We start from the raw sequence: 26,410 nt of genomic DNA on the forward strand, positions 1-26,410 counted from the left end.
CCTACACTGCAGAGTGCGCTCAATGTTTCAGTAAACCCATCCCTCACATTCCCGGCCCAGCCTGAAGGAAAGCGACGACCCAAGCCACGTCTACCTTCCTTAGAATCCCGCCTCTGCACTCTCATTGGCGAAAACTCAGTTTGCCAGCCTCTGATTGCCTGCTTCTACTGCTCATCCGGCAGAAGTCTGATCTGGTACGAAGTGTTCGCGGAACTTGGGCAAAGTTTCGCCCTTTTATCTGGGGGCGTATTGGATCACAATGGTGGGTTAGGGTGGGTGTCTAATACGGATATAGGGTTCTGATCTCACGCCGAACTAGATAAAGACACCTTAATTCAGCGCACAGGTTGTAAAACCTCCAGTGCTGTGCCAGAGGAGAAAGGTCAGGACAATTTGCTGTAGGATAATGTAATTTCTAGTTGATTAATTCATTTTTGGATTAAGACAGGGAGGAGCTGAACCAGGCACTTGATGCTCTCAGTGTGCCAAAAAATATTTTACAAAAATTATTAAGGAATTCCACTGTAGGCGATGTTTACCTGTCTTCATTTTCCAGTCCCCTTAACCCGAATTGAAGATCCCAGAGGAGCCAAAATACTGAAGGTTTTTCTTTTATGTTATAATTATTATTTATGTGGTTTTATAATTATGTTTGCATTGTTGTGACTCACCCAGAGTACCTATGTAGATGGGAGAGTAAAAAACTTCTATAAAATAAATTAAGGAACATAGTTTTCAACAATAAAATGCAATATAGTCTAAATAAAGAACACATTTTTGAAGCTGTTATAGTGAAGGCAAATATGAAAAAGATAGTTTGGTGATCCTGATTTTGGAGGATGTCAGAGCATATGAAAAGGGTGCAGAGCTCCTCCAACTTAGCTGGGGTCTCTTTACCCAGCAGAACTAAGTGCCCCCTGTGTAAGGAGTTTTTCTCAGATCCCAAAATCTTGCCATGCTTACACACCTTCTGCACAGGGTGCATCGAACAGCTTGAACCACTTTCTGTACTGGGTTCCTGGGGAGGGCAATCAGACTCCAGGTCATGGCTGCCAGATCAGTCCCCCCTAAGCCTCCTTTGCCCTGTGTGTGATTCAGAGGTCAACCTACCCCCAGGAGGTGTCAGAGACTTGACTACAGATCACTTGGCAGTTAGTGAAGTGCTGCTGGAGAGGCTGAAGAAGGAAGACCTAGGGCTGCTGTGTGACCTGTGCAACGAGGGCAAAGCAGAGAGGAGATGTAATACATGCCGAGCTAGTCTCTGTGAATTCTGCTGCCAGGCACACAGGTAAGAACGTGACCACAACACAGGAACAGAGAGACATCCAAGCAGATCTACTTTTCATGGTAGTCAAAATATTCAACATAACTTGATTCAAAGGGCTTCTTTTACAAAGGCGCGCTTAACGCGTGGAATAGCGCGCGCTAGCCGCTACTGTCTCCTTTTGAGCAGGCGGTAGATTTTCGGCTAGCGCACGCTAATCCGGTGCTTGCGCTAAAACCGCTAGCGCACCTTCGTAAAAGGAGCCCATAGTAACATAGTAAATCATGACAGAAAAAGATCCAAACGACCCATTTTTCTTGCACATGGAATAGATACTGTAAACAGATAAACTCCCATATGCAACCCACCATCTCTCTCCCCCCACCCACCCAGCTTGTCTTAGTAGACCAGTTTGGGCTCAAGCTATTAAATCCAGCCTGGTTTCACTAGGATGAAGCAAAAAGTACCCGGGGCAGAATCCTAACATGCTAGCTGGATAACACAGGAATGCCCACTATCCACCCACTCATAAAAATGTTTTTAATATGTAACATGCAAACATTCAACATACCTGTTTTGTTCACTAATCTCACATTAAGGTCTTAGTGCACTTTAGTAAAAGGGTCCCTTGGTTGGCTCATTCTGGATGTCCAGTTTTGTTAAATCTGTCTTAATTTGTGTAACTTGGAAAACTGGCACATTTTTATCCCCCAAGTGATACCACAGCTTTTTTTTCCCAGTATGTTGCTTATCGAACATGTCTTTTCCCACTGGACATGTGCATTTCTCAGTGTCCTTCCATGTAACTTACAAAAGGCTCTGTGTTCAGTGAGCTTTTTGTAAAATACTCAGGATTGTGCACCTGGAGGTCTCAAGTTCTTATTCAGATATTGCTGAAGGGTTGTCGGGTAAGTTTTGCCTCTTTGCGGATGATACCAAAATCTGCAATAGAGTAGATATGCCGTATGGTATGAATAACATGAAGAAGACCTGGCGAAATTTGAAGAATGGTCTGAAATTTGGCAGCTAAAATTTAATGCTAACAAATGCAAGGTCAAGCATTTGGGTTGCAAAAACCCGAGGGAACAGTACAGTTTAGGGGTGAAGAACTTAGAGTCTGTCTGAATGCCCTAAGCAAAATTGGCCTTTACATCTTCAGGGGACTGAAAAGGACAGATTTCATTTGTGGGAGGAGGGGAAATAAGAAAATACAAAAAACATATTGAGGAATTGTGTCCATTGTGTTTTTTAGGCGACAGAAGAAAACTGCTAGCCATGTGGTAATAGCACTGAAGGACATTAAGGGATGCAGCAAGATCGTTAAGCCTGTTCACTGTTCTGCACACCCCTCAGAGGAACTTTGGCTGTTCTGTGAGGTGTGCGATCGCCCAGTATGTCGGGACTGTGTTGTTGGGGAGCACCGCGAGCATGCCTATGATTTCACCAGCAATGTCATCCACACACATGGGGACTATATGAGGGAGCTCCTAAAACGCACTCAGCCCCATGTGGGAGCACTGGAGAGGGTATTGCACGAAATTGAGAATGTCAGTAAAGCAGTTGGGGAGCGTGTGAAGACCATAGCACTGGAGGTACAAAACTTTGCAGCTGGTTATATCAGGGGAGTGGAGGAGCACAGGGACAGGCTCCTGAAGCACTTGGAAGAGCTGAGGCTCCAGAAAGAGACTGCACTGCACTTGCAAAAGGCGCAGCTGGAACAGCTGCTGGCAGACATGCGGATGGGGGTAGACTTCACAGAATACCTGCTGGCCAACGGGTCTGATCTGGAGATACTTATGACCAAAAGGGTGGTGATCAGTCGGCTGAGGAGACTAAATAAAGCAGATTACAGTGTTCATGCTGTCATGGATGATGGCATCAGCTTCAATCCCCAGGAAAGAGCAGGCCAGTACCATGGCTATGAGATGTTTGGGGCCATAGTCTCTAACGGTGTGGATGCCACCAAGTGTGTCATACAAGGAAAAGGTATGGAGAAGATCCTTAGTAGTTAACACTGTATAGGTCTAATTTGTATAAACTGGTCGTCAGAAATGGCAACAAATTTTAAAACCTTAGGTATGAGTCAAAAATTTGTAGGTGCCAGGTTGGCTTTTTTTCTTCTTCTTCTTCTCATTTTCCTCTTTATTTTGTCTCTCTCAAAGTTTAGGGATCCTTTTACAAAGCTGCACTAACGATTCCGGTACAGCAACTGTGACAACCCATTCAATTCCTATGGGCATCATTGCATTGGCCCCGCTGGAATCGTTAGCATGGCTTTGAAAAAGAACCCTTAGAAAACAAATTTAAGAAATAAAAGAAACACTAGTTGCTCCACGCCACACTTTCTTTTTGTGTTTTTCTGAATTCCTGGCACCAGATCTGACATTTACTCACAACTGCTCCAGTATGTAATCCTTTATTGTGTATATTCACCCCCTCAGTTACTACAGGTCTCATGAATTAAGTCGTCATTGTGAAGGGAGCTGCTCATGTTTGGTTATGTAATGGTTTCTAACACAGAGCAAGGATATAGGACCTATTTACAATAAGGAGTAATTAACTGAGCAACGGATTGCCAAGGCAAGGAGGAAGCCCTCCACACATTCCCTTCTCATCCCAACAGCAACCCAGTGTCGTCAGCTCTGAATCCCCACCCTTCTGACATTGAGGACTAGTGCTTCAGCCCCTTAAAAGGGCAATGCTCCAAGAGGGCCACTCCACCAGTGGTCCCCACCGAAGGGCCATGCCACAGGGCCCTTTGTGTGGCCTTTGTGAGAATTTCGTGGGAACTCCTTATCCTCTAACAACACAGCGCTGAGCCCACAAACCTTCACCTCCGACGTCAATTCTGACGTCGGAGAGGAAGTTCCAGGCCAGCCAGGCAGCGATTGGCTGGCCTACAACTTCCTCTCCGAAGTTTGTGGGTCCGGCGCTTGTAAGTGCTTGGCCTGCCTCAGAGAGGCAGGAAGAACAAGGTCGCAAAGGCAACACAATCTACTCGCGTTGCCTTTGTGATCTACTGGTCAATTGCGATTGACCATTTGGACACCCCTTGTCTAGACTGTCTGATCTTCTCCACTGGTCATGATAAAAAAAAATCTGTATATGTTCTCATATACAGAGCTCCCCATTCTCCACTAGGTGTCTTAGAAGACCTACTCACTTTTATAGGGAAACTGGTCCTATCTTATCAACATATAAGGTAACTAGGAGACTTTAATTTTCCCAGATTCCTTAATATACCTGAAATGGCACTAGACTTTGTCAAGACCTTGTATGATCTTGGTTTTAGAAACAGAGAAACACAATGGCAGATAAAGGCCAAATGGCCCATCTAGTCTGCCTATCCGCAGTAATCAATATCTCTTTCTCTCTCTGAGAGATCCCATGTGCCTATCCCAGGCCCTCTTGAATTCACACACTAGACCTAGCATTTGTATTGAATGACTTGCTGGTTCGAGATGTAAACATAACAGAAATTATGCCTATGCCTTGGACTGACCACCTTCAACAGTGACATAACCACGGGGAAAAATATTTCTCTTCCAAACTCAGCCAACAAACCAACATTTGACCCTATTTCTGTTGATCCATTGATCTTTGAATTAGGCATACTTAAATTATCCAGATAGTTAGATGTAGATCAGCAGTCCATAACTGAATTGTAGCTGAAAGCTCTATGAAAATTTGGCAACGATAAAGAATTACAAGACCAAAGGAAGAACCTCCGCTCCATGGTTCATTCCGAATTTTAGGATATTGAAAAGGAAAGTTTGAAAAGCAAAGAGAACCTGGTGTAAGACTAAGAGGCTCATAATCAAAACTTTAAAACGTCCAAAAACCAGCCTAAGTCAGCACTTGGACATCCTAATAGCAGGGACATCCAAGTGCCGATAATCAAAACCAACTTTCTGGACATGCAGCAGCACTTCTAAGCTGTTGCCCTTCCAGAGATCAAAGGGGCGTGTTGGGAGGTGTGTTATGGGTGGGAATCGGGCAGGCTTCAACAAAAACATAAGAATAGCCTTACTGGGTCAGACCAATGGTGCATCAAGCCCCGTAGCCTGTTCTCACGGTGGCCAATCCAGGTCACTAATACCTGGCCAAAACCCAAGGAGTTACAATATTCTATGCTACCGATCCAAGGCAAGCAGTGGCTTCCCCCGTGTCTTTCTCAATAATAGACTATGGACTTTTCCTTCAGGAACTTGTTCAAACCTTTCTAAAAACCAGCTACGCTATCTGCTCTTACCATAACCTCTGGCAATGCATTTCAGAGCTTAACTATTCTCTGAGTGAAAAAAAAATTTCCTCCTATTGATTTTAAAACTATTTCCCTGTAACTTCGAGTGTCCCCTAGTCTTTGTAATTTTTGATGGAGTGAAAAATTGATCCACTTGTACCTGTTATACTCCACTCAGGATTTTGTAGACTTCACTCAATAGCTCCCCTCAGCCATCTCTTTTCCAAGCTGAAGAGCCCTAACCGTTCTTTCCTCAAAGGAGAGGAGTTTTATCCCCTTTCTCATCTTGGTTGCTCTTGTTTGAACCTTTTCTAGCACCACTATATCTTTCTTGGGTTCACAGTCATAAGCGCGCGGGACAAAGCTGCACCGACATTAGAGAGCAGACAATTGAGCGCAAGACTCAAGCGCACCACTGTGAAAGTTATTTTAAAGAGCTCTGATGGGGTGTTTGAGGTTTACTTAATAGTGTTCGCGCTGCCGTTGGGGGTGGTTTTGAGGGGTTGTAACCCCCCATTATAGAGAAAACTTAACTTTTTCCCTATTTTATAGGTGAAAAGTTAAGTTTTCTGTATAATGTGGGGGGTGTAACCCCCCACATCCCCCCAATGGCAGCGTGAACGGCAGTGCACCTCCCTCCCCCATCAGAGCCCTTTAAAATAAACTTTTACGGCAGCACACTGGAGTCTTGTGTGCAATTGTCTGCTCTCTATTGTCAGAGCGGCTTTGTCCGTCGTGCTTTTGTCCCACCACGCTTTCTTGAGATAAAGAGACCAGAATTGAACACAATACTCCAGATGAGGTCGCACCATGGGTCAATACCGGGGCATTATAACATTCTTAGTCTTGTTAACCATCCCTTTTTTAATAATTCCCAGCATCCTGTTTGCTTTTTTGGCTGCCACCGCACATTGGGCGGAAGGTTTCATCGTATTGTCTATGATGATATCCAGATCCTTTTCTTGGGCGCTAATCCCCAAGGTGGACCCTAGCATCTGGTAACTGTGATTCAGGTTATTCTTCCCAATGTGCATCACTTTGCATTTTTCCACATTAAATTTCACCTCCCATTTGGATGCCCAGTCTTCCAATTTTCTAAGGTCCGCCTGCAGTTTTTCACAATCTGCATGCGTTTTAACAACTTTGAACAGTTTAGTGTCATCTACAAATTTAATCACCTCACTTGTCGTTCCAATTTCCAGATCATTTATAAATAAGTTAACTAGCACTATTCCTATTACAGATCCCTGCGGCACTCCACTATTTACTGTCCTCCATTGAGAAAAATGATCATTTAACCCTTCCCTCGGTTTTCTATCTGATAACCAATTCCTAATCCACAAGTGAACGTTGCCACCTATCCCATGACACTTTAATTTTCTCAGGAGTCTCTCGTGAGGAACTTTATCAAAAGCTTTCTGAAAATCTTGATATACTATATCAACCGGCTCACCTTTATCCACGTTTATTCACACCTTCAAAGAAGTCAAGCAAATTTGTGAGGCAAGATCTCCCTTGGGTGAACCCATGCTGACCCATCTCATTAAATCATGTTTGTCTATGTGTTCCACAATTTTATTTTTTATAATTGTTTCTACCATTTTGCCCAGCACTGAAGTCAGGCTTACCGGTCTGTAATTTCCTGGATCTCCCCTGGAGCCCTTTTTAAAAATTGGCATAACATTGGCCACCCTCCAGTCTTCAGGTACTACAGATGATTTTAGCGCCAGGTTACAGAACACTAACAGCAGGTCAGCAATTTCATGTTTGAGTTCTTTTAGTACCCTGGTATGTATACCATCTGGTCCTGGTGATTTATCACTTTTTAATTTGTCGATTTGGCTTAGTACATCTTCCAGATTTACTGAGATTTTTTCAGTTCTTCTGCTTCAACACCCTTGAAAACCATTTATGGTTCAGGTAGATCTCTAGTGCTCACAGGCTAAAAGTCCGATGTATATTTCGGACTAATATCCCAATCGTGAGCTATCATTGATCTTATTTGTTCTCTTTTTCTGAGTTCTTTCCTCAAGTTTTTTTATGTTTAGATTTTTAAATATATTAAATTCTTATCAGTCAGTTTAACTTTTTATTTCTTATTTCTTATAAACCAGTTTCTTATAAACTGGTCTTCGGTCTTCCTTTAAGTAATAACCAATGTATCCCTTTCAAGACTAAACTTTATGAAGAACATTAACTTTATGGAAATAGGATACTTAGCTTCATAGCATAATTTCACAAACTACGACGGAAGATCTCCATTTCGCTCTTATATAGTTCTCTAAGAGCTTTGTCAGGAAACCACCAGCATTCATACTAAAAGAAGACAAAAAATACTATTTAAAACCTAAAAAAATTTTCTTTTAGCTTGCACTCAAATACGAACGCACTATGGCGAAGCTACAGGCCCTAAAATTTAAGACCAGAAATTTATTAGGAAACAATTCACATTAGACCTACCATATCTTAGCACAAAAATTAATACAAGACAAAAGCTGCTCTTTAAATCCTATATTGCAGCACACCGCAAGAAACACAGTATCTTAAATCTAAAACCATTAATAAGGCATAGAAGCACTTAGTGAGTTACCTCTAGGTGCTGATGGAATCATGGGGACACACACACCAGGAACAACCTGGACCTCTGAATGCGAAATGCAAAATGACCTCTAGGGATATTGCCTCTCGATTTTATCGCCGGCTTAAATGTCCGCCCAAGCTCAATTCAAAATATATGAGAGCGTCTGACGTCATATCCGGTATCGCCAGAGCTCAGCGGGGCGGGGTAGTTCTCTATGGATATATGAACTTGTACTTCAGCCATAAGTTCAAGTAAGTCTTGTGTGTGTCACAGAATTTTTTGGGTGTATCAGGTAGATCTCTTACATCTTCTTCGGTAAAGACCGAAGCAAAGAATTTATTCAGTCTTTCCGCTATGGCCTTATTACATTACATTACATTAGTGATTTCTATTCCGCCAATACCTTGCAGTTCAAGGCAGATTACAAAAGAAGTTATCTGGCCATTTCCAGAGGAATTGAATAGTAGAGTGATTTGCTACACTCTACTGGGATGAGTTTTGCGGTGTTCAAGAATGTCTTGAATAGGATGTTTTTTATTTCTTTTCTAAACGATTTGTAGTCTGTAGTTGTTATCAGTAAATTGGAGAGTTGGTAGTCTAGTCCTTTCTGAGTGCCCCTTTTGCTCCTTGATCATCCAACAGTCCCACAAATACCCTCATAGGTTTTCTGCTTCTGATGTACCTAAAAAAATTGTTATCAGTTTTTGCATCTTTTGCAAGATTTTCTTCATATTCTTTCTTAGCTGTCTTTAACTTAGCTTTCTTTAACCGCCCTTTTAAGGGCGACTTAGAATGATTTTATTTTTATTTACCCTCCTACTGTTTTTCCCTTAAATTGTTATCTTTTATCTTTAAAATTGTAGTTCTTACCTATTATCCTCTTATTTCCACCTGTTATGGTTGTATGTCTCCAAGTCTTTGTCGCTCCCTGTCTTCTTAAATTTATATTTTAACTATTGTTTTCTTTTATGATTTTGTACACCGCCTAGAAGGCTGATTAGACAGTATAAGAATTTTTAATTAAACTTGAAACTTTATCAGTTCTTTGCATCTAACTTGCCAGTGCTTGTGTTTCTTCTTATTTTCTTCATTCGGATCCATTTTCCATTCTTTAAAGGATTTTTTTTGGCTCTAATAGCCTCTTTCACTTCACCTTTTAACCATGCTGGCTCTTGTTTCCTCTTCTTTCCACCTTTGCTGATATGTGGAATAAATCTGGTCTGGGCTTCCACGTATTTTTAAATAATATCCACGCCTGGTTTACAGTCCTAACCTTTGCAACTGATCCTTTTAGCTTTGTTTTAACCATTTAACTCATTTTATCATAATTGCCCTTTTGAAAATTAAACGCCCCTACAGTAGATTTCTTTTGCGGTATCAGCTCAAATTTGATCACGTTATGATCACTGTTTCCCAGCGGACCCAACTCCTGTACTGTGTCTTGCATTCCACTAAAGACCAAATCTAAAATAGCACCCCATCTTGTTGATTCCCGGACTAGTTGCTCCAAAAAGCAGTCATTATGACATCTAGGAATTTTACCTCCCTAGCACTCCCCAGTGTATCATTTAACCAGTCAATGTTGGGTTAATTGAAATCACAATAAATAAGGGAAGGAACACAATAATCACTATATAACAAGAAATCCTGCTCCTAAAACATATGCAAAAAGTGCTCCTGGCAGATACTAAATCATCTGAATATAAGTGAAATCAAGAGTCACTGGGAATGTATATAAGTGTGGAGAAAAAAACCTCAGTTAAGCTTCATGGGTTTTGAGGAAAAAAACTCCACTCACACTCCAATTCTCAGTGATTCAATAATACACTTTTAAGGCTTGTTCAAAACGTCACTGTTTCCAAATGAATAATACATCCAACTTGTACCAGGAGAATTGTATGATAAAAATTTGATAAATAATAAAAAAAAAGATCGGCGTAACATTGGCCACTTTCCAGTCTTCTGGAATCCTTCCCGATTTGATCGACAGATTGGCTATTAGTTGAAGCAGTTCAGCTATAGCCCCTTTCAGTTCCTTGATTACCCTTGGATGGATGCCATCTGGTCCCAGGGATTTATCATTTTTAAGCCTATCAATCTGCCTGCATACCTCTTCTAGACTGACCGTCAACCCTGTCAGTTTCCCATCTTCGTTTTTGTGTATAGCCTGTCGGCTTCCGGTATGTTGTGTATATCCTCTTCGGTAAATACGGACGCAAAAAATGTGTTCAGTTTGTCAGTGATGGCTTTGTCCTCATTTAGCACTCCCTTTATTCCATGATCATCCAACGGCCCCATTGCTTCCTTCGCGGGTCGTTTCCCCTTAATATATCGAAAGAACGGCTTGAAGTTTTTTGCCTCCTTGGCTATTTTTTCCTCGTAGTCTCTTTTGGCCCCTCTTACCGCCTTATGGCACCTGCTTTGATGTTGTTTGTGCTTTTTCCAGTTTTTGTCTGATTTTGACCTTTTCCATTCCTTAAACGAAGTCTTCTTGTCTCTGATCGCTTCCTTCACTGCTACAGTGAGCCACACCAATTCCTTGTTCTTTTTCCTCTTGGATCCCTTGTTGATACGCGGTACATATAGATTTTGCACCTCGGTGACTGTGTCCTTAAAAAGGGACCATGCTTGCTATAGCGTTTTTACAGTGCTTATCCTCTCTTCTTCCCCACCATGAGTCTCATCCCTTCGTAATTCCCTTTTAGGAAGTTCCCTGCCATGGCCGTTGTTTTGAATTGATGTTTTGTCCCCATGTCCAGGTTGAAGTGGATCATATTGTGATCACTGCTTCCCAGCGTCCCTTCTACTTCTACACCTTGCACTGGTCCTTGTAGTCCATTTAGAATTAAGTCCAGAATTGCATTTCCTCTTGTATTTTCCTTGACAAGTTATTCCAGGAAGCAATCACTTACAGCATCCAGGAACTTGGTCTCCCTACCGCAGCAAGAGGTGCCTAGATTCCAGTCTATCCCCGGATAATTGAAGTCACCCATGATAAATGCGTTGCCTCCCTTGCAATTGCGTTTAATCTTCTCTGTCATTTCTCCATCAATTTCTTCAGACTGCCCTGGGGGTCGATAGTAGATGCCAATCCCCATCAGCTGAGCCGGTTTCAGGGATTCCTGGCAGCTCAGCTTATGGGGATCACCCCTACCAGGATCAGCTGAGCCATGGAGCCCTACACCCCTCCTCCCCCTGACATCCCCAACATTTCCCTGACATCCCGTACCTTCCCTGACATCTTCGCCCCCCCCCCTATGTCCCCATTCATCCCCTCCCAAATCTCCACCGCCCCAGCCATACCTTCGGAAGAGCAAATGGCAGGAGGGAAGCTCAATCCTTCCTGCCTATAGGGCTGCGTGCTGCAAATGACAGGGCCTTCCCCTCCCAATGCATCTTGGGATGCAGTGGAGGGGCTGAAGGCTCTGATTGGCTCAAAATTACCATTTTGAGCTGATTAGTGAAGAAGATCAATTTTACCGCTTTCTGGAAGGATAATAGGTTGTCTATTGATCTGATATGAAGAGGTAGCTGATTCCATAGTTTGGTTACATAATGGGAATATGATCGTTTACTTTCTAAATGGAGAAGATTTGGGAGAAATACAGAGACGGTTTTCATACTGAGATTGAAACAGCTGCTGTGGATGATATATGGGAAGTTTTCCTAGCATATAGTATGGAACCATGCCATGGAATTACTTGAATGCTACCATCAGGATTTTGAAGAAACTGCGCTTTTTGATTGGGAGCCAGTGTGATTCCTCCAATGCGGGGGAGATGTGGTTGACTGGTTTTTTAGGAAATTTTTTTTTAGGAGTTGGGAATATGATCATTTTCATGTAGTTTCTAAATGGAGAAGATTCTGGGGGAATACAGAGACGGTTTTCATACTGAGATTGAAACAGCCGCTGTGGATGATAAATGGGAAGTTTTCCCAGCATATAGTGGGGAACCATGCCATGGAATTACTTGAATGCTACCACCAGGATTTTGAAGAAAGCGCACTTTTTGATTGGGAGCTAGTATGATTCATCCAATGCAGGAAGATGTGGTCGACTGGGCCTAATTTTTTTTTAGGAGTCTTACAGCGGCATTTTGTACTCTCTGAAGCTGTCATTGTTTTTTGTTTGTTAGACCAACAAACAAGCCATTACAGTAGTTCATGCATGATAACACAAAGGCATACAGTAACTGGATGAAGTCTGCTTCGGAGAAGTACCTTTGAAGTTTTTTCAGTTGTCGGAGATAATAGAAGGTGGACACTGCCTTTTGAGATATGGGATGTCAGACCATCATCTAATATTACTACTACCACTTACCACTTATATAATACTGAAAGGCTATAGACAGTCCCTGCTCCGAAGAGTTTACAATCTAACTTGGACAGACAGACATGATATATAGGGTTGGGGATGCAGAACCCAAGGTGAGAGGAGTTAGGAGTTGAAAGCACTCTGAAAGAGGGGCTTTTAACTGGACCTTGAACACTGCCAAACTATGACCCTGTCTTTGGATTCAAGAATTGATTCATCCCACTTAAGGGAAGGATGAGAGAATTTGCAGGTATTCCTGTGTATCCATAATAGTTTGTTTTTGATGAATTTAGCTGTAACTTGTTGTTTGACATACAAACATTAATCTCCATTAGACAAGACCTTAGTTTCTCCAAATGTGCACCACAGGATATACCCAGCAGGACATACAGTTCGATGTCTGCAAATGAGTGGATATGGATGCCATAGTTTAAGGCAATCTCAATAGCTGGTCTAATACAAAGGTTAAAGATCAATGGGGACAACAGTTCTCTTTGAGGTACACCATATTTTAATAATCTTGGCTTACAAAGAGTAGAATTCTTTAGGACACTTTATTACCTGTTATCTAGAAAGGCCCCCGAACCATGATAGTACAGCATTTTTTATCCCAATCTCCGCTAATCTAGATAATAATTTTATTCTTATATACCGCCATACCGAAAAAGTTCTAGGCGGTTCACAACAAGGTGAGCTAATACATGGGATACAGATAAAATACATATTAGAATAATGGACTTAAAAACAGATAAAGACAGAAAGCATTTACAATATAATGCAGAAAATACCAGCATGGCAGGGAAAGAAGTAATACATAGAACAGATAAAATACATCAAATTGAATATAAGGAACTTGATTGAAAAAATGAAGCAGAATGCATTAAGCTACCAGCCTATCAAAGAGTTGAGTCTTTAACAATTTTCTAAAATCAAGATAGGAAGAGACCTCTAACATTTTTCCAAGCCATACATTCAATTTAGTGGCTTGAAATGTGAGTGTTCTCTCAAGGAACTTCTTATAATGACAGGATTTTATGGAGGGATATGAAAACAAGTGCACTCTACGTGTGGTCTTTTTGGCGTGACTCAAAAGAAAATGAGACACAAGATAACCTGGTAACAAACCCGAAATTGATTTATAACAAATACAAGAAAATTTAAACAGAATTCTCGACTCTATCGGTAACCAATGGAGTTTCAAATAAAAAGGAGTGATATGCTCCCATTTTTTTAAACCAAAAATGAGGCGAACGGCAGTATTCTGAATCACTCTCAATTTTTTGAAAATTTTCTTGTAAGCACTTAGATATATAATGTTACAATAATCGAGAATACTTAAGATAGAAGACTGTACCAGTAAACGAAAGGAAGTTTCGTCGAAATACTTCTTAATGGTACGAAGCTTCCAAAGCACAGAAATACTTTTCTTAAACAATAAATTGTATGTTGTTCCAATGTGAGATGTTTATCCAGAGTCACACCCAATATTTTTATGGATTGTTTTATGTTATAGTCCAACCCATTCACGTGTATTATTGTTTCTTTAATCTTATTGTTGGGAGTTGCTAAAAAAATTTTGTTTTTTCCGCATTTAATTTCAATTTATAAGCAGTCATCCAAAGTTCAATCTGACTTAAAATAATCACTAAAAAATTTATGAACTCCGGTGACAGACAAGTTAACTATAGTAATGTCATCCGCATAAATGTAGAACTTGAGCTTTAAACTTTGCAACAAATTTCCCAAGGAAGCAAGATAAATATTAAACAAAGTGGGGGACAGAGGTGAACCCTGTAGGACCCCACAGGAGTTTTCCCAATGATAAGACAAGGTATCTTTTTTAAACACTTGATACGATCTTTTACCCAGGAAGCCACGAAACCAGTTCAAGACATTACCTGCGACTCCAATAGATTCCAAACAATCCAATAAAATAGTATGATCTACAAGATCAAAAGCATTGCTCAGATCTAGCTGCAGAATTAACGCACTTGAACCTTGACTGAATAATGAATGCAAATAATCAGAGAGGCCATTATTGTTTCGGTACTAAATCCTGATTGAAAACCAGATTGATTCTCATGCAAAATGCTAAACTTATCCAAGTATGTAACTAATTCAGCGTTTACCAAACCTTCCTGTATCTTAGTAGCCAGAGGAATACTGGCAATAGGTCTAAAATTAGATGCAATGCTGGATGATTCTTGAGTGTTTTTTTAAATTGGTGTAATCACAATTCGACCCTGTTCCTTGGGAAACTTCCCTATGGATAAGAAATTAATCCACATCAACAATTTGGCCTTAAAGTTGACTTGGGCAACTTTTATAACATTTGGAGGACAGCTATCAAGTCTACAGTATGAGTTAATATACTTATTGTAGAACTTACTAAAGGTTTGCCAGTCAATAGATGTAAAATTATTCCAACTGAGATCTACAGGATAACAGATACTTAGATAACAGGATATTATGATCTTATGTGTCAAAGGCTACACTGAAATCCAACAGGACGAGTAAGACATCTTTGCTTTTGTCCATGTAGATCTAGAAATCATCAGTTATATCAAGTAAAACCATTTCAGTACTATGGGTGCTCCTGAAACCCAACTGGTGGATGGATAATGTATTTTCGAGATTAGAGCAGGCTCAAAATGTTATATACAGTGTTTCCGTGAACATAAGCTTTAGCATGATGTTTGGGGTAGGTAGCCCTACCCCAAAAATAAGCCTTGGTTAGATTGCCCCCGAAGCCCCTCCTGAATGTCCTGACACTCCCCGATTCCATCCCTGGATTCACTGGCAGCAGCACTTCCCCCCACCCTGTCACGCAGTTGAACCCCACTGACCCTCCCACCCATCCCCCTGCGCAGCATCTTTCCATCTCTCCCTCCCATCTGAACCTTTCCGACCCTCCCACCACGAGACCAACAAAGCTCCCTCCAAACAGCAACGTTGGCAGCACTCTTAAACAGGCTGCTTCGCGGTCTTCTCCCGCCAGGTCCTGCCCTCTGTCACATCACTGATGATGTCATCAGCGACACAGCACAGGGAAGACCCCGGCAGAAGAAGGTTGCGAAGAAGCCTGTTTAGAGTGCTAAAGACGCTGCTGTTTGGAGGGAGGTATGTCAGTCTCATGGTGGGAGGGTCAGTGTGGTTCTGCTGCATGGTGGGGATGGAAGGGAGGGATAGAAAGAGGCTGCTCAAGGGTTCTGCTTCATGGGGGGAGGATGGGAGGGAGGGAGGGAGGAATAGAACGATACTGCAGAAGGAAGGCATAAGGGGATAGGTGAGAGGGGAGGAGAGATGCTGCACATGTGGGGGAGAGAAAGGAAAGAGGAAGAATTGGGGTGGAGGAGAGGAAGGGAGAGATGATCGTACATGAAAAAAAATAAGACATCCCCTGAAAATAAGCCCTAGTGCATTTTTGGACCCAAAATTAATATATGACACTGTCTTATTTTCGGGGAAACACAGTAGAACAGAACAGAATAGAACTTGCTGTTTTAGAACCACATTCTCTAAGATCTTTAATAAAAATGGTAGGTTTGCCTAAGGCCAATAGTTACTAGGCACGTTTGAGTCCAATGTTGGTTTCTTCAGTGTGGGTATGATCACTGCTGATTTCCAGGATTTACTTCTCCTATTCATAATGTAACCCCTCCCTCTTTGAAACTCACTATTTTCAGTCTCTTGAGAGGGAAAAGTTAAACATAAAATCTAAAATTACCTTTAAAAAAATTTACAAGAAATAAGAGTTTTTGTTATTTTATTATTACAATTCTAAAAGATATATATCCAAATAACTTTAACATAAAATCCCAAATAACTTTTCCTCATAGAATTTAGTCCTTTCAAAAGATTTTTCTCACAGATTTCAAATGTAAATTTTCTCACAGGACTCCGTTGTTTATTTTACACCGCCATTGGGTACCAGCGCTTCTTCTTTCTTCTTTTGAGATTCAGTTTTGATCAACAGCAAACCTACTTCCTAACTTAAAGAAATCAAAGGGAGCAAAACCCTAACATCCTGAAAAATATGTTTGTTGCTTTAATTTTCTCTAACTACCCATAGAAAAGAAAAAATAATTGAAATTCCCTAACTTTTCCATCCCTGATGTATTTTAAACTATTCTCAAACAAGCCCCAGACCAACCTGTCTTTCAAACTGAACTCTTCCCAACTCTTTTTTTTCCCTCTCTCTTTTTTAGAATCCTGACCTGCACTGCTCACTGCTACGTGATCTCATCAGTCTTGATGCAGACATAAACATTCCAGAATTCTCACTCTCAGGCAGGCAAATACAGCATTAAATTACCCAGCTAACAAACAAAACTTTTCACTTCAAAATACAAACTTCTATCAGGTCTTCTGCCCTATCAGCTATAACATATTTCCAACTTATTTTTGTAACCCATGATTACAATAAGGAGGCATTGACTAGAAGTAAGATTGATCTAAGAAAGGAATTATTTACTGATTTCAGGAGAGTTGATGGACAAGGGTTGAAAGTAGATGAAGTCGGGAGTAATGAGTCTAGAGATATTACTAATTCCTCCAAGGAAATTTAACAAAAATGATCGAGGGTTTTGGGTTGAACTTTAGTACACTGGACTGAGCCAGATAATTCTCCTCTAGTAGAGATGGCTGCTTTGTCTAAATTTGTAATAATATCGATTTTTTCCTGGAAGAACGTGGAAAGGGCTTCCAATTGGTATTTCCTTAAGCAGCTGAAAATAAACTCTCTGTTAAGGAGAAGATGTCTTTTGATCTGTTTGGAATTTTTGAGAACAAGGCTTTAAACTATAACTGTCTGGCTACATTCTCACTATTTTAATGTAGCTGTCAATATATCTCTCAATTTGTAGATTGTTTAATGTCCTTCTGTATTGTCCAGTGTCTACATGCTAAGTATAGATGCACTTGAGTAACCTGTTCTGAGCTTCCAGGGAGGATGGGCTATAAAACTAAATAAATAAATACAGTGGAACGCCGATTATCCAAACTCCAATTATCAGGATGTCCAGTTATCCATACCAGTGATGGCGTCAGTTTATATACAAAAGTACATACTAGAGACAGGTTATTAAAGAAAAATGCAGCACTGATTGGCACAGGCCTACTCAGTAACAGCTACTCACTGTCTCCCTCCCCTTTGCCAGTGATCCGGCATTCTCTCCAGTGTACCTCGGAGGCTCCCGGCAGCTACAGCGATTCATCCTCATGTCCTCTGTAGGCTCCCCCAGGAAATGATGTCAGTGAGAGCGGGGACATGAGTGAGAGTGCAGGAAAGCCGTCACTTTTCCTTTTCCTCCCATCTCCCATGAGGAAAGGTTTCTATGGTACAGTGCTGTGCTTCTCTCTCAAAACAAGAGAATTAAAATGCCAGCAAGGTGAAAAAGGGTTGTTTTGTCATTAAAAGACAAAACGGACAGTGTGGAGAAGTTAAAAAAGGAAGTGTCCGGAAAAACATTAGCAGAAGAATATGGTTCTGGAACATCAACAATATCCGACATAAAAAGACAAAGTGATGTTATTGTCAACTATGTTTCAGTTCTTCAAAGAGGAAGGGAGTTGTTCCAGAAAAACCATGAAAAGATCAACTAATGAACAGATAGATAAAGCTCTATATCTATGGTTTTTGCAAAAAAAGATCATTGGGCCATCCAATTTCTGGCCAATTTTAGCTGAAAAGGCAATGTTTTTCAATCAGCAACTTCATGGAGATTCTTTTTTTTTTTTTGGGTTTATAATTTTTATTCGTTTTCAAATTTTACATAAAGTGTACAAAATATTAAAATACAATTGATGAATACACAATATCACTTTTATATCTAATACATCATATTTTAAATATATTTTTATCCCCTCTCCCTCCCCCCACCCTTCTAATACTTTCCAATCATACATTACATATTGTATTTCATATTATATCATATTATGTAAAAATTATTTTCACTACCCTCCCCTTCATGTGTGTCACAAAGAAGATATTGAAAAGAAGAAAAGAAGAAGAGAAATCCTACTATTTATTCATTACAATATTTTGTCAATGGCCCCCATATTTTTATAAATTTAGTATATGTCCCTCTTTGTATTGCTATTGCTCTTTCCATTTTGAATATATGACATATTGTATTCCACCAAAATGTATAATTTAGGTTGTTATAATTCTTCCAATTGTTGGTTATATGCTGAATGGCAACCCCTGTCATGATTAATAAAAGCTTGTTATTTTCTGGTGAAATTTGACTTTTTTTTCTCATCATCATTCCAAATAACACTGTATCATATGATATTGCTATATGATTTTCCATCAATTTATTAATTTGTGGCCAAATTGTATTCCAAAAACTTTTAATGTAGGGACAATGATATAGTAAATGATCCAACGTCCCTGGTTCCAGATTACAGTGCCAGCATTTATTAGACTTAGAGCTATCTAATTTTTGTAAACGTGTAGGGGTCCAAAAAGCTCTATGTAATAAAAAGAACCAAGTTTGTCTCATAGATGCTGACACTGTACATCTCATTCTCCAAGACCAAATTAGTGGCCATTGAGATGCATTAATTTGATGCTTAATCTCAATGCTCCAAATATCTCTTAGACCATTTTTTGGTTTTTTATTCAAATATCCAGATATTAATTTATACCACAATGCGGCTTGATGTCCTAGGAAGTCTGCTTGAAAACATAAGAACTTTAAACTATATTGATTATTCAATGTTTTCCATTCAGGGAACCCAACCTGAATGGCCTGCTTCAATTGCAACCATTTAAAACTTTGTGTTTTACTAAGACCAAATCTATGTTGCAATTGTGAAAATTCCAGCAGTTTATCTTCTGAAATAACATCATCTAGAGATCTAATGCCTGCAATAATCCAGTTCTTCCAAAGGATTTGAGCTCCGCCAATTTTGATCTTGGAGTTTATCCATAGAGATTGATTAGTTGATTTGTTTATTGGGACAGGTGTTAATTTACTAATAAACCTCAACGTTTTCCAAGTATCCATTAATATTTTATTTTCTCTGTATCTTCTAGGTATGTTAATGCTTGGAAGATGAACTAAATTTAGGGGAAACATAAGGCGCCATTCCAAATACAACCAATCTGGTGCATTATCTATAAGTTCTGGGAGGATCCAATACATACCCTGACGTAGAATATAGGCTTGATGGTACCTATAAAAATTTGGAAAATTTACCCCTCCCTCCTTAATTGATTTTTGCAAAGTTACTAAAGCTATTCTAGGTGTTTTACCAAGCCAAAGAAATTTTGTTAAAATACTATTAAGCTTTTTATAAAAGGACCCCTGAAAATAAATAGGTATCATACTCATTTGATAACAAACTACAGGCAACATCATCATTTTAATAGTTTGAACTCTCCCCCACCAAGAAATATGTAAAGGGTTCCATTGCTCGCACAACTCCGTAACTTTTTTTAATATAAATTTTTCATTCTCTTTTACGGTATCTTCAATTGTATTTTTAACTTGAATGCCAAGATATTTAAATCCTTCTTCTTTCCATATGAACGGAAAAGCGTCAATTAATCCTTTTACACAATGAACATTTAAAGGTATAATTTCAGATTTATTCCAATTAATTTTATAACCTGAAAATTTGCCAAACATATCAATTAATTCCAATAGACAAGATAAGGTAGACTCTGGATTCCTCAAATAAAGTAAAATATCATCCGCATAAGCCGAAATTTTATATTCCATATCAGAATATGGAATACCCTGTATCCCCCTTGCTTGCTGTATTGCTAACAATAAGGGTTCTAATACAACATCAAATAACAAAGGAGATAAAGGACAACCTTGTCTAACTCCCCTCTGCAATTGAAAACCATCAGATATCATATTATTAATATTTAATCTTGCAATCGGGAAGCTATACAATGTTTTTACCATTTGTATAAATCCAGAACCTATACCAAACCATTCTAAAGCCTGATACATAAAATTCCATTCTACCCTATCAAACGCTTTTTCTGCATCCAAGGAAACTGTAAAAGCCGGTTCATCCATTTTTTTTGATAAATTTAACATATGAAACAATAATCTAGAGTTATTAGAGGAATGTCTTTTAGCAACGAAACCCATCTGATGCATGTCTATAATATGTGGGAGAGCTTTGGCTAATCTCAAAGCCAAAATTTTCGCCAAAAGTTTATTATCCACATTTATTAAAGATATAGGCCTGTAGTTTGAAACCAAAGTGGGATCTTTATTTGGCTTAGGCAAAACAATTATTATTGATTCAGCCATAGTACCTTTAATATCACCTTTTATAAGTTGTGTCTGATATAAATTTAGTAAATATGGGGATAGGACATTATGAAATGTTTTATAAAATTCTACTGTATAACCATCACCACCTGGAGCGGATCCAACTCTAAGAGATCTCAATGCTGTTTCTAATTCTTTTAATGATATAGGTTCATCTAAACTCCGTCTTATATGATCAGGAATCTTAGGTCCATTAATAGAATCTAAAATTTTTTTTCCATCTTTTTGTCTCTCCAAATAAGGCTCGGAAGAATACAGGTCCTTATAAAATTTTAGAAATTGTTTTAAAATTATATTTGTTTGATTTGTTATTATACCATTATCATCTTTTATCCCATTTATATTAGTTCTTCTTTTTCTTTTTTTTGCTTTAAGATAATTTGCCAATAATCTTCCCGCCTTATTAGAATTTCCATAATACACTGCTTGCTTGGAAAACAAATCTCTTCTTATCATTTTTGAAGTTAATTCATTATATTTACCTTTTGCTTTCAAAAGAGCTTGCAAAATCTCATGTTCCCATTTACTTACCAATTTAGCTTCTAATATTTTAATTTCTTTTTCTAATTCTATATATTGCATTTTAATCTGTTTCCTAACAAAAGCTGAATATGATATAATATTACCCCTCATAGTTGCTTTAAATGCATCCCATACATTCTCAATAGATGTATCCTCCACTAAATTTATTTGAAAGAAATCATTAATTTGTGTTTTAAAATTTTCCAAAAATTTGTCATCCACAAGCAATGCATTATCAAATCTCCAAAGAGGTCTACCATTCTCCAATTGATCCAATTGTAATTCTATCCATATTCCCGCATGATCCGAAATAATAATAGGATCTATGGAAGCTTTAATCACCTGTTGCACCTTATTTGTTGAAACAAAAATATAATCTATTCTTGAAAATGATTTATGAACCTGTGAACAAAATGAAAATTCCTGATCATTAAAATGAAGAATACGCCATATATCCTTCAAATCACATGATTGAGCCAAATTATCTAAACCTAAAGATTTTATGCTTTTACCTGGTTTTTTATCCAATAATGGATCCATTACAGCATTAAAATCTCCAGCCACCACTAAATTAGAAGCAACCAGTGGTAACAACATACTCTGTAACTTTTTAAAAAATTCTGATTGATTCGAATTAGGGGCATATATATTAAACAACGTCAGGGCATTATTTCCCATACTTATATCAATATGTATCCATCTTCCATGTGGATCTGAATTTATTACCTTAAAATTGGCCATACATTTTTTATTTATAAGAATTGCTACCCCTGCTTTTTTACCTGCTGCTGGAGCAAAAAAACATTCCTTTACCCACCCATCCTTTAATTTTTTTGATTCCTTTATATTCAGATGAGTCTCCTGCAAACAATAAACATCCGCGTTTTGCTTTTTTAAAAATGCTAATACCTTTTTCCTTTTGATTACATGATTCAGGCCATTGACATTAATAGAATATATCTTAAAAGACATTATATATTTTAAAACTTATCATAATAATCTTTTTCCTTTCTTCCTTCATATTTAAAATCCAAAAAATTTTCTCTATGACACACATTTTTACCCCTGAAGTATCCAATCCCTTATTAACCTTTTCCTTAATCATTCTAGTAAATCCCATCTTTTTCCCACCCTTTCCCACCCAATATAATGACTGCTTAAGGACACACATTGGAACAGCAACCCGAACATCCCCCTCCCCTCTAGGCAACCAATATTTAATTAATATCCCCTTTATCATTTCTTATAATAAATTCATTAATCTTTCACAGTGTATCTTAGTATATCTCCTTTTAAACATAAAATCTTTTTTTTTACCATTTTTGAAATAATTATATTTTCTATCTATCTATATTAACCTTTGATAACTTTAATCATATTTTACTCCTAACATTTCATTAATGTATCTTTATCCACTCATCAATCTTTAATTTATATTTCCCCAATATTTTAGTTTATATCATAAAATTCTATCATAAACATATATTTAATATAGTAATGTTATTTTTCCTATATCTTGTACATTCTATTCCATCAATTCTTATCATCCTTTTAATATCTAAAAACAAATATACATATCTTCATATATTACTTTAAAAGTTTTTAATATACTTTTTTTCCTTTTTGCATTCTTTTTTTACCAAATTTTTATTTTTATCTGGTGCATTCTTCTTTTTTTTTTTTTCTGCTTTTATTTTTTATTCAAGTTTTTATTTCTTTCTGATCACTCTTTACTCCAGCCATCCATATTTTACTCTTCTAATTTTAGTCTCTTGAGTTTCCAGTCTGTCTTTCTTGTCTATTTCTTCTTTTATATTTTTTATTGTCTTTTTTCTTTAGTTCATTTTATTTCCTGTTCTTTATTTCATATTCTTCTTTCTTCAGTATTCCAAAGTCTCACAGTTTTATATAAAAAATTTTTTTTTTTTTTTTCCACAATGTCATCAAAACCAGTCTTGTTATTTTATGATCATTTCAACATCCATTATGTTAAAATGACATAGGTTCTGATTTTGAAAGAAAGGTTTTTAGCTTTTCTGGATCTTCAAAATACAAAGATTTATCTCCAGAAGATACCCTCATTTTTGCTGGGTAATATAATCCGTATTTCTATCCTTTTTCTTTTAGTTGAGGTCTCAAGTCTAAGAATCTCTTTCTTTTATTTGCTGTGTTTTTAGCAAAATCCGGCAAAAACCATATTTTGGATCCTTTGTAATTTAAATTTTTGTCTTTCTTGGCAGCATTTAAGATTTCTATTGCTTGCTGGTATCTTAGCATTTTAAATATTAATGGTCTTGGTCTGCCTTGATTTTCCATATTTTTTACTGGGATCCTGTGCGCTCTTTCTATTTCTAATGGTTGTTTAAAATCCAATTGTAGTATTTTGGGAATTAGATTTTCTAAAAATTGTATGGCATTTTTCCCTTCCAAATTTTCCTGCATTCCAAAAAGTTTTATATTCTTTCTTCTTCCTCGGTTTTCATAATCTTCCAGCTGATTTTTTAATTGAATCAGTTCCAAACTGTCATTTTTACATCTATTTCCTTCACATTCTAAAGCCTCCATTTTAGTTTCTAAGTCAGTTGTTCTTTTATTATTTATTTCCATCTGTCTATGGATATTTAGTATTTCTTCCTTCATTTCGGCCATATTACTCACAGTTTCTTTAAGCATTTGTTTAATTTGTCTCAGTTCCTCCATAACTTCTGCTTTGCTCAGCATATCCGATTCTTCAGCAGGAAGCGGGACCTTACTTGGTGTAATTTGATCCTGCTTCTGCCTTTTTGCTGACATACTAGTTTCATTTTTATTTTGTCGGGTGCTTGCCATGCTCCTGCACTTTTTTAAATATTTTCGTGGATTTTATTTTCTCCACAGTCGTTAGGACCACTAAGACTTCTGCCAGCCACAATATTCAGTAGTTTGTCTTTGATGTCTTGCTACTCCAGCTCAGAAAAAAAAAACGGTGAGGAAATAACAAATCTTTTTTGGCTCTCTTTCCTCAGGGCTTTGTTTCAGTTTCGGCGGCACAAGTTTTTCTTCACAGTGATCTTTAAGATCCTGTAAACTTCTGTCATTCACCTTGCCTTCGATGTTGCGCCGCTCCAGCACAGAGAAAAACTGTAAACTTCTGTCAGTCACACTGTAACTTGCCTAGAGAAAAAAAACCGACGAAAGAGAAACAGATTTTTTTTTTTTTTTGGCTCCCTTCCCTCAGGGCTTTGTTTCAGTTTCGGCGGCACAAGTTTTTCTCCACAGTGATCTTTAAGCTCTGTCAGTTACTTGCCTTCGATGCCTCGCCGCTCCAGCACTGAGAAAAAACCGACGATCTTATTTTTTGGCTCCCTTCTCTCAGGCTTTGTTTTAGTTTCGGCGGAGGAGGGTAATATCAATTTGCCACAATTTCAGCATCGACTGCAATTGTTTTTCGCCGAATTCGGCAAGAAGGGGATAATTTTTTTTTAATAACCGTTGCCTAGTTGAAGAGGAGCGTCGCGATCACACGTCCATTTTGTGTGCGCGTTAAGCCAAGCCCCCCAACTTCATGGAGATTCTGAATTCAAAGCCAGCACTGGGTGGCTTCAAAATTTTTGAACACCATCAAGGAATCAGGCAGATTGAAATTCATGGTGAAAACCAGCAGCTAATTACTTTCTTGTCTAATTTAATTACATTATCAAAAACTATGATCCTGATTGTGTCTATAATGCAGATAAAACGGGTCTGAAATGGTAATCACTTCCATGTAAATCTCTGGTTAGTCATAAGGAACAGTCAGCTCCTGGGTTCATCCAAAGAACGTGTCATCCAAGTCATCCAAAGAACATGCCATACTGTTGAGGGGAGGGAATGCAACTGGAAGTCATAAGTTGGAGTTATTGTTAATTGGTAAATCTAAAAACTCTTGAGCTTTCAAAAATGTACATAAGCTCCACAGCCAAAAGAAAGCCTGGATGCAGTGTTCTCCCTAGCGCGTTTCAGCCGGGCGCTCCGCCCAGCTAATTTAGATGAGCGCCCGGCTGTCATCTCGGCATTGTATCTCTGCCCGGACTGATGCACTGACATCAAAATTCATCAGCTATTTTTTTTGCACGTGGGTGTGGCTGGCGACTGTTACAAGTAGCATCTGACTACAGGTGGAGGTTGCCAAAGGCATGCGCCAGTTGATCATGTGACCCTTAGTGCTCCTCTCCCGCGACACGCCCCACCGCTTTTCTTGTCCGGTGACCCACCCTCCTTTAATGCTAGTTCCTGTTTCCGTCAAGGCAGGACACCTCAGCAGGAGAGAAATTGTGGCATGGCTGAAGGGCTGCCGGAGAAGGAAAGTTGCTTGATGGTTCCGTAACTAAAAACAGTATCCACTGCTGCCGTCGCAAGGTCAGGGACAAAAACATAATCCACCGCCGCAAGGTCCAGTCCTGCGCAGTTATCCTGAGCGGTTTTATCCTTCCAAACGAAGGAATTTTTTACGCGGCTTTATCATAGCGCTTTTGTCCTGCGCTCAATTGAAGTGCCACCTTGTGGGATTGGTCTAGAGTAGCTAGAGGAGAGAAGAGTTGGCAGGGTTCACGGGGAGGGGAATCCGGTCCCCGAATGAGCATGACTTGGTATCTTTCATAAAATATCTTGTATTGTTAATGTTAATCTGAATGTTCTCATTTGAAACAGAGAATATGAAGACCTATTTATTCAGTTTAATTATTCTAATCTAATCTAAACCTTAAGTTTATATACTGCATCATCTCCATGAGTATGCAGCTTGACACGGTTTACAAGAACTTAAAATAGTGGGTAGAGAAGAAGAAAAAGGATTACATGAACTTATGTGTAGAAGGGGGGAGAGAAAGGGGGGAAGGATAGAGCTACAATTTGCTGAAAAGCCAGGTTTTCAGTTGTTTGCGGAATAACTGAAGGGAGCTCAGGTTCCGCAGCGGGGAGGTGAGGTCGTTCCAAAGTCCTGTAATTTTGAAGAGAAGGGATTTTCCCAGTTTGCCTGCATAGTGGATGCCGCGTGGAGAGGGGAAGGCTAGTTTAAGCCTTTGGGCAGTTCTGGAGGAGTCGGGACTGGAGGAGTTGAAAGACAGTGGGATAAGAGGAGGGAGGATTCCGTGAATGATCTTGAAAGCCAGGCAGGAACATTTGAAATGGATTCTGGAGATTATTGGGAGCCAGTGAAGTTTGGCAA

At 38.9% G+C, this 26,410-nt stretch overlaps 1 protein-coding gene across 1 annotated transcript in view; it reads left to right on the forward strand.

Moving 5' to 3' along the window:
* The first annotated feature begins 216 nt into the window (after positions 1-216).
* The window catches only part of TRIM45 (tripartite motif containing 45), a 65,463-nt gene continuing 39,269 nt past the window's right edge, over positions 217-26,410 (forward strand). Inside the window, exons 1-2 of the mRNA XM_033940396.1 lie at positions 217-1,288; positions 2,517-3,250. Of these exons, the coding sequence (XP_033796287.1) occupies positions 840-1,288; positions 2,517-3,250 (1,183 nt within the window). The 5' untranslated portion in view covers positions 217-839. The remainder of the gene's footprint in view (positions 1,289-2,516; positions 3,251-26,410) is intronic.

Source organism: Geotrypetes seraphini, chromosome 4 (assembly GCF_902459505.1).
Source record: "Geotrypetes seraphini chromosome 4, aGeoSer1.1, whole genome shotgun sequence".
Taxonomy (NCBI): Eukaryota; Metazoa; Chordata; class Amphibia; order Gymnophiona; family Dermophiidae; genus Geotrypetes; species Geotrypetes seraphini.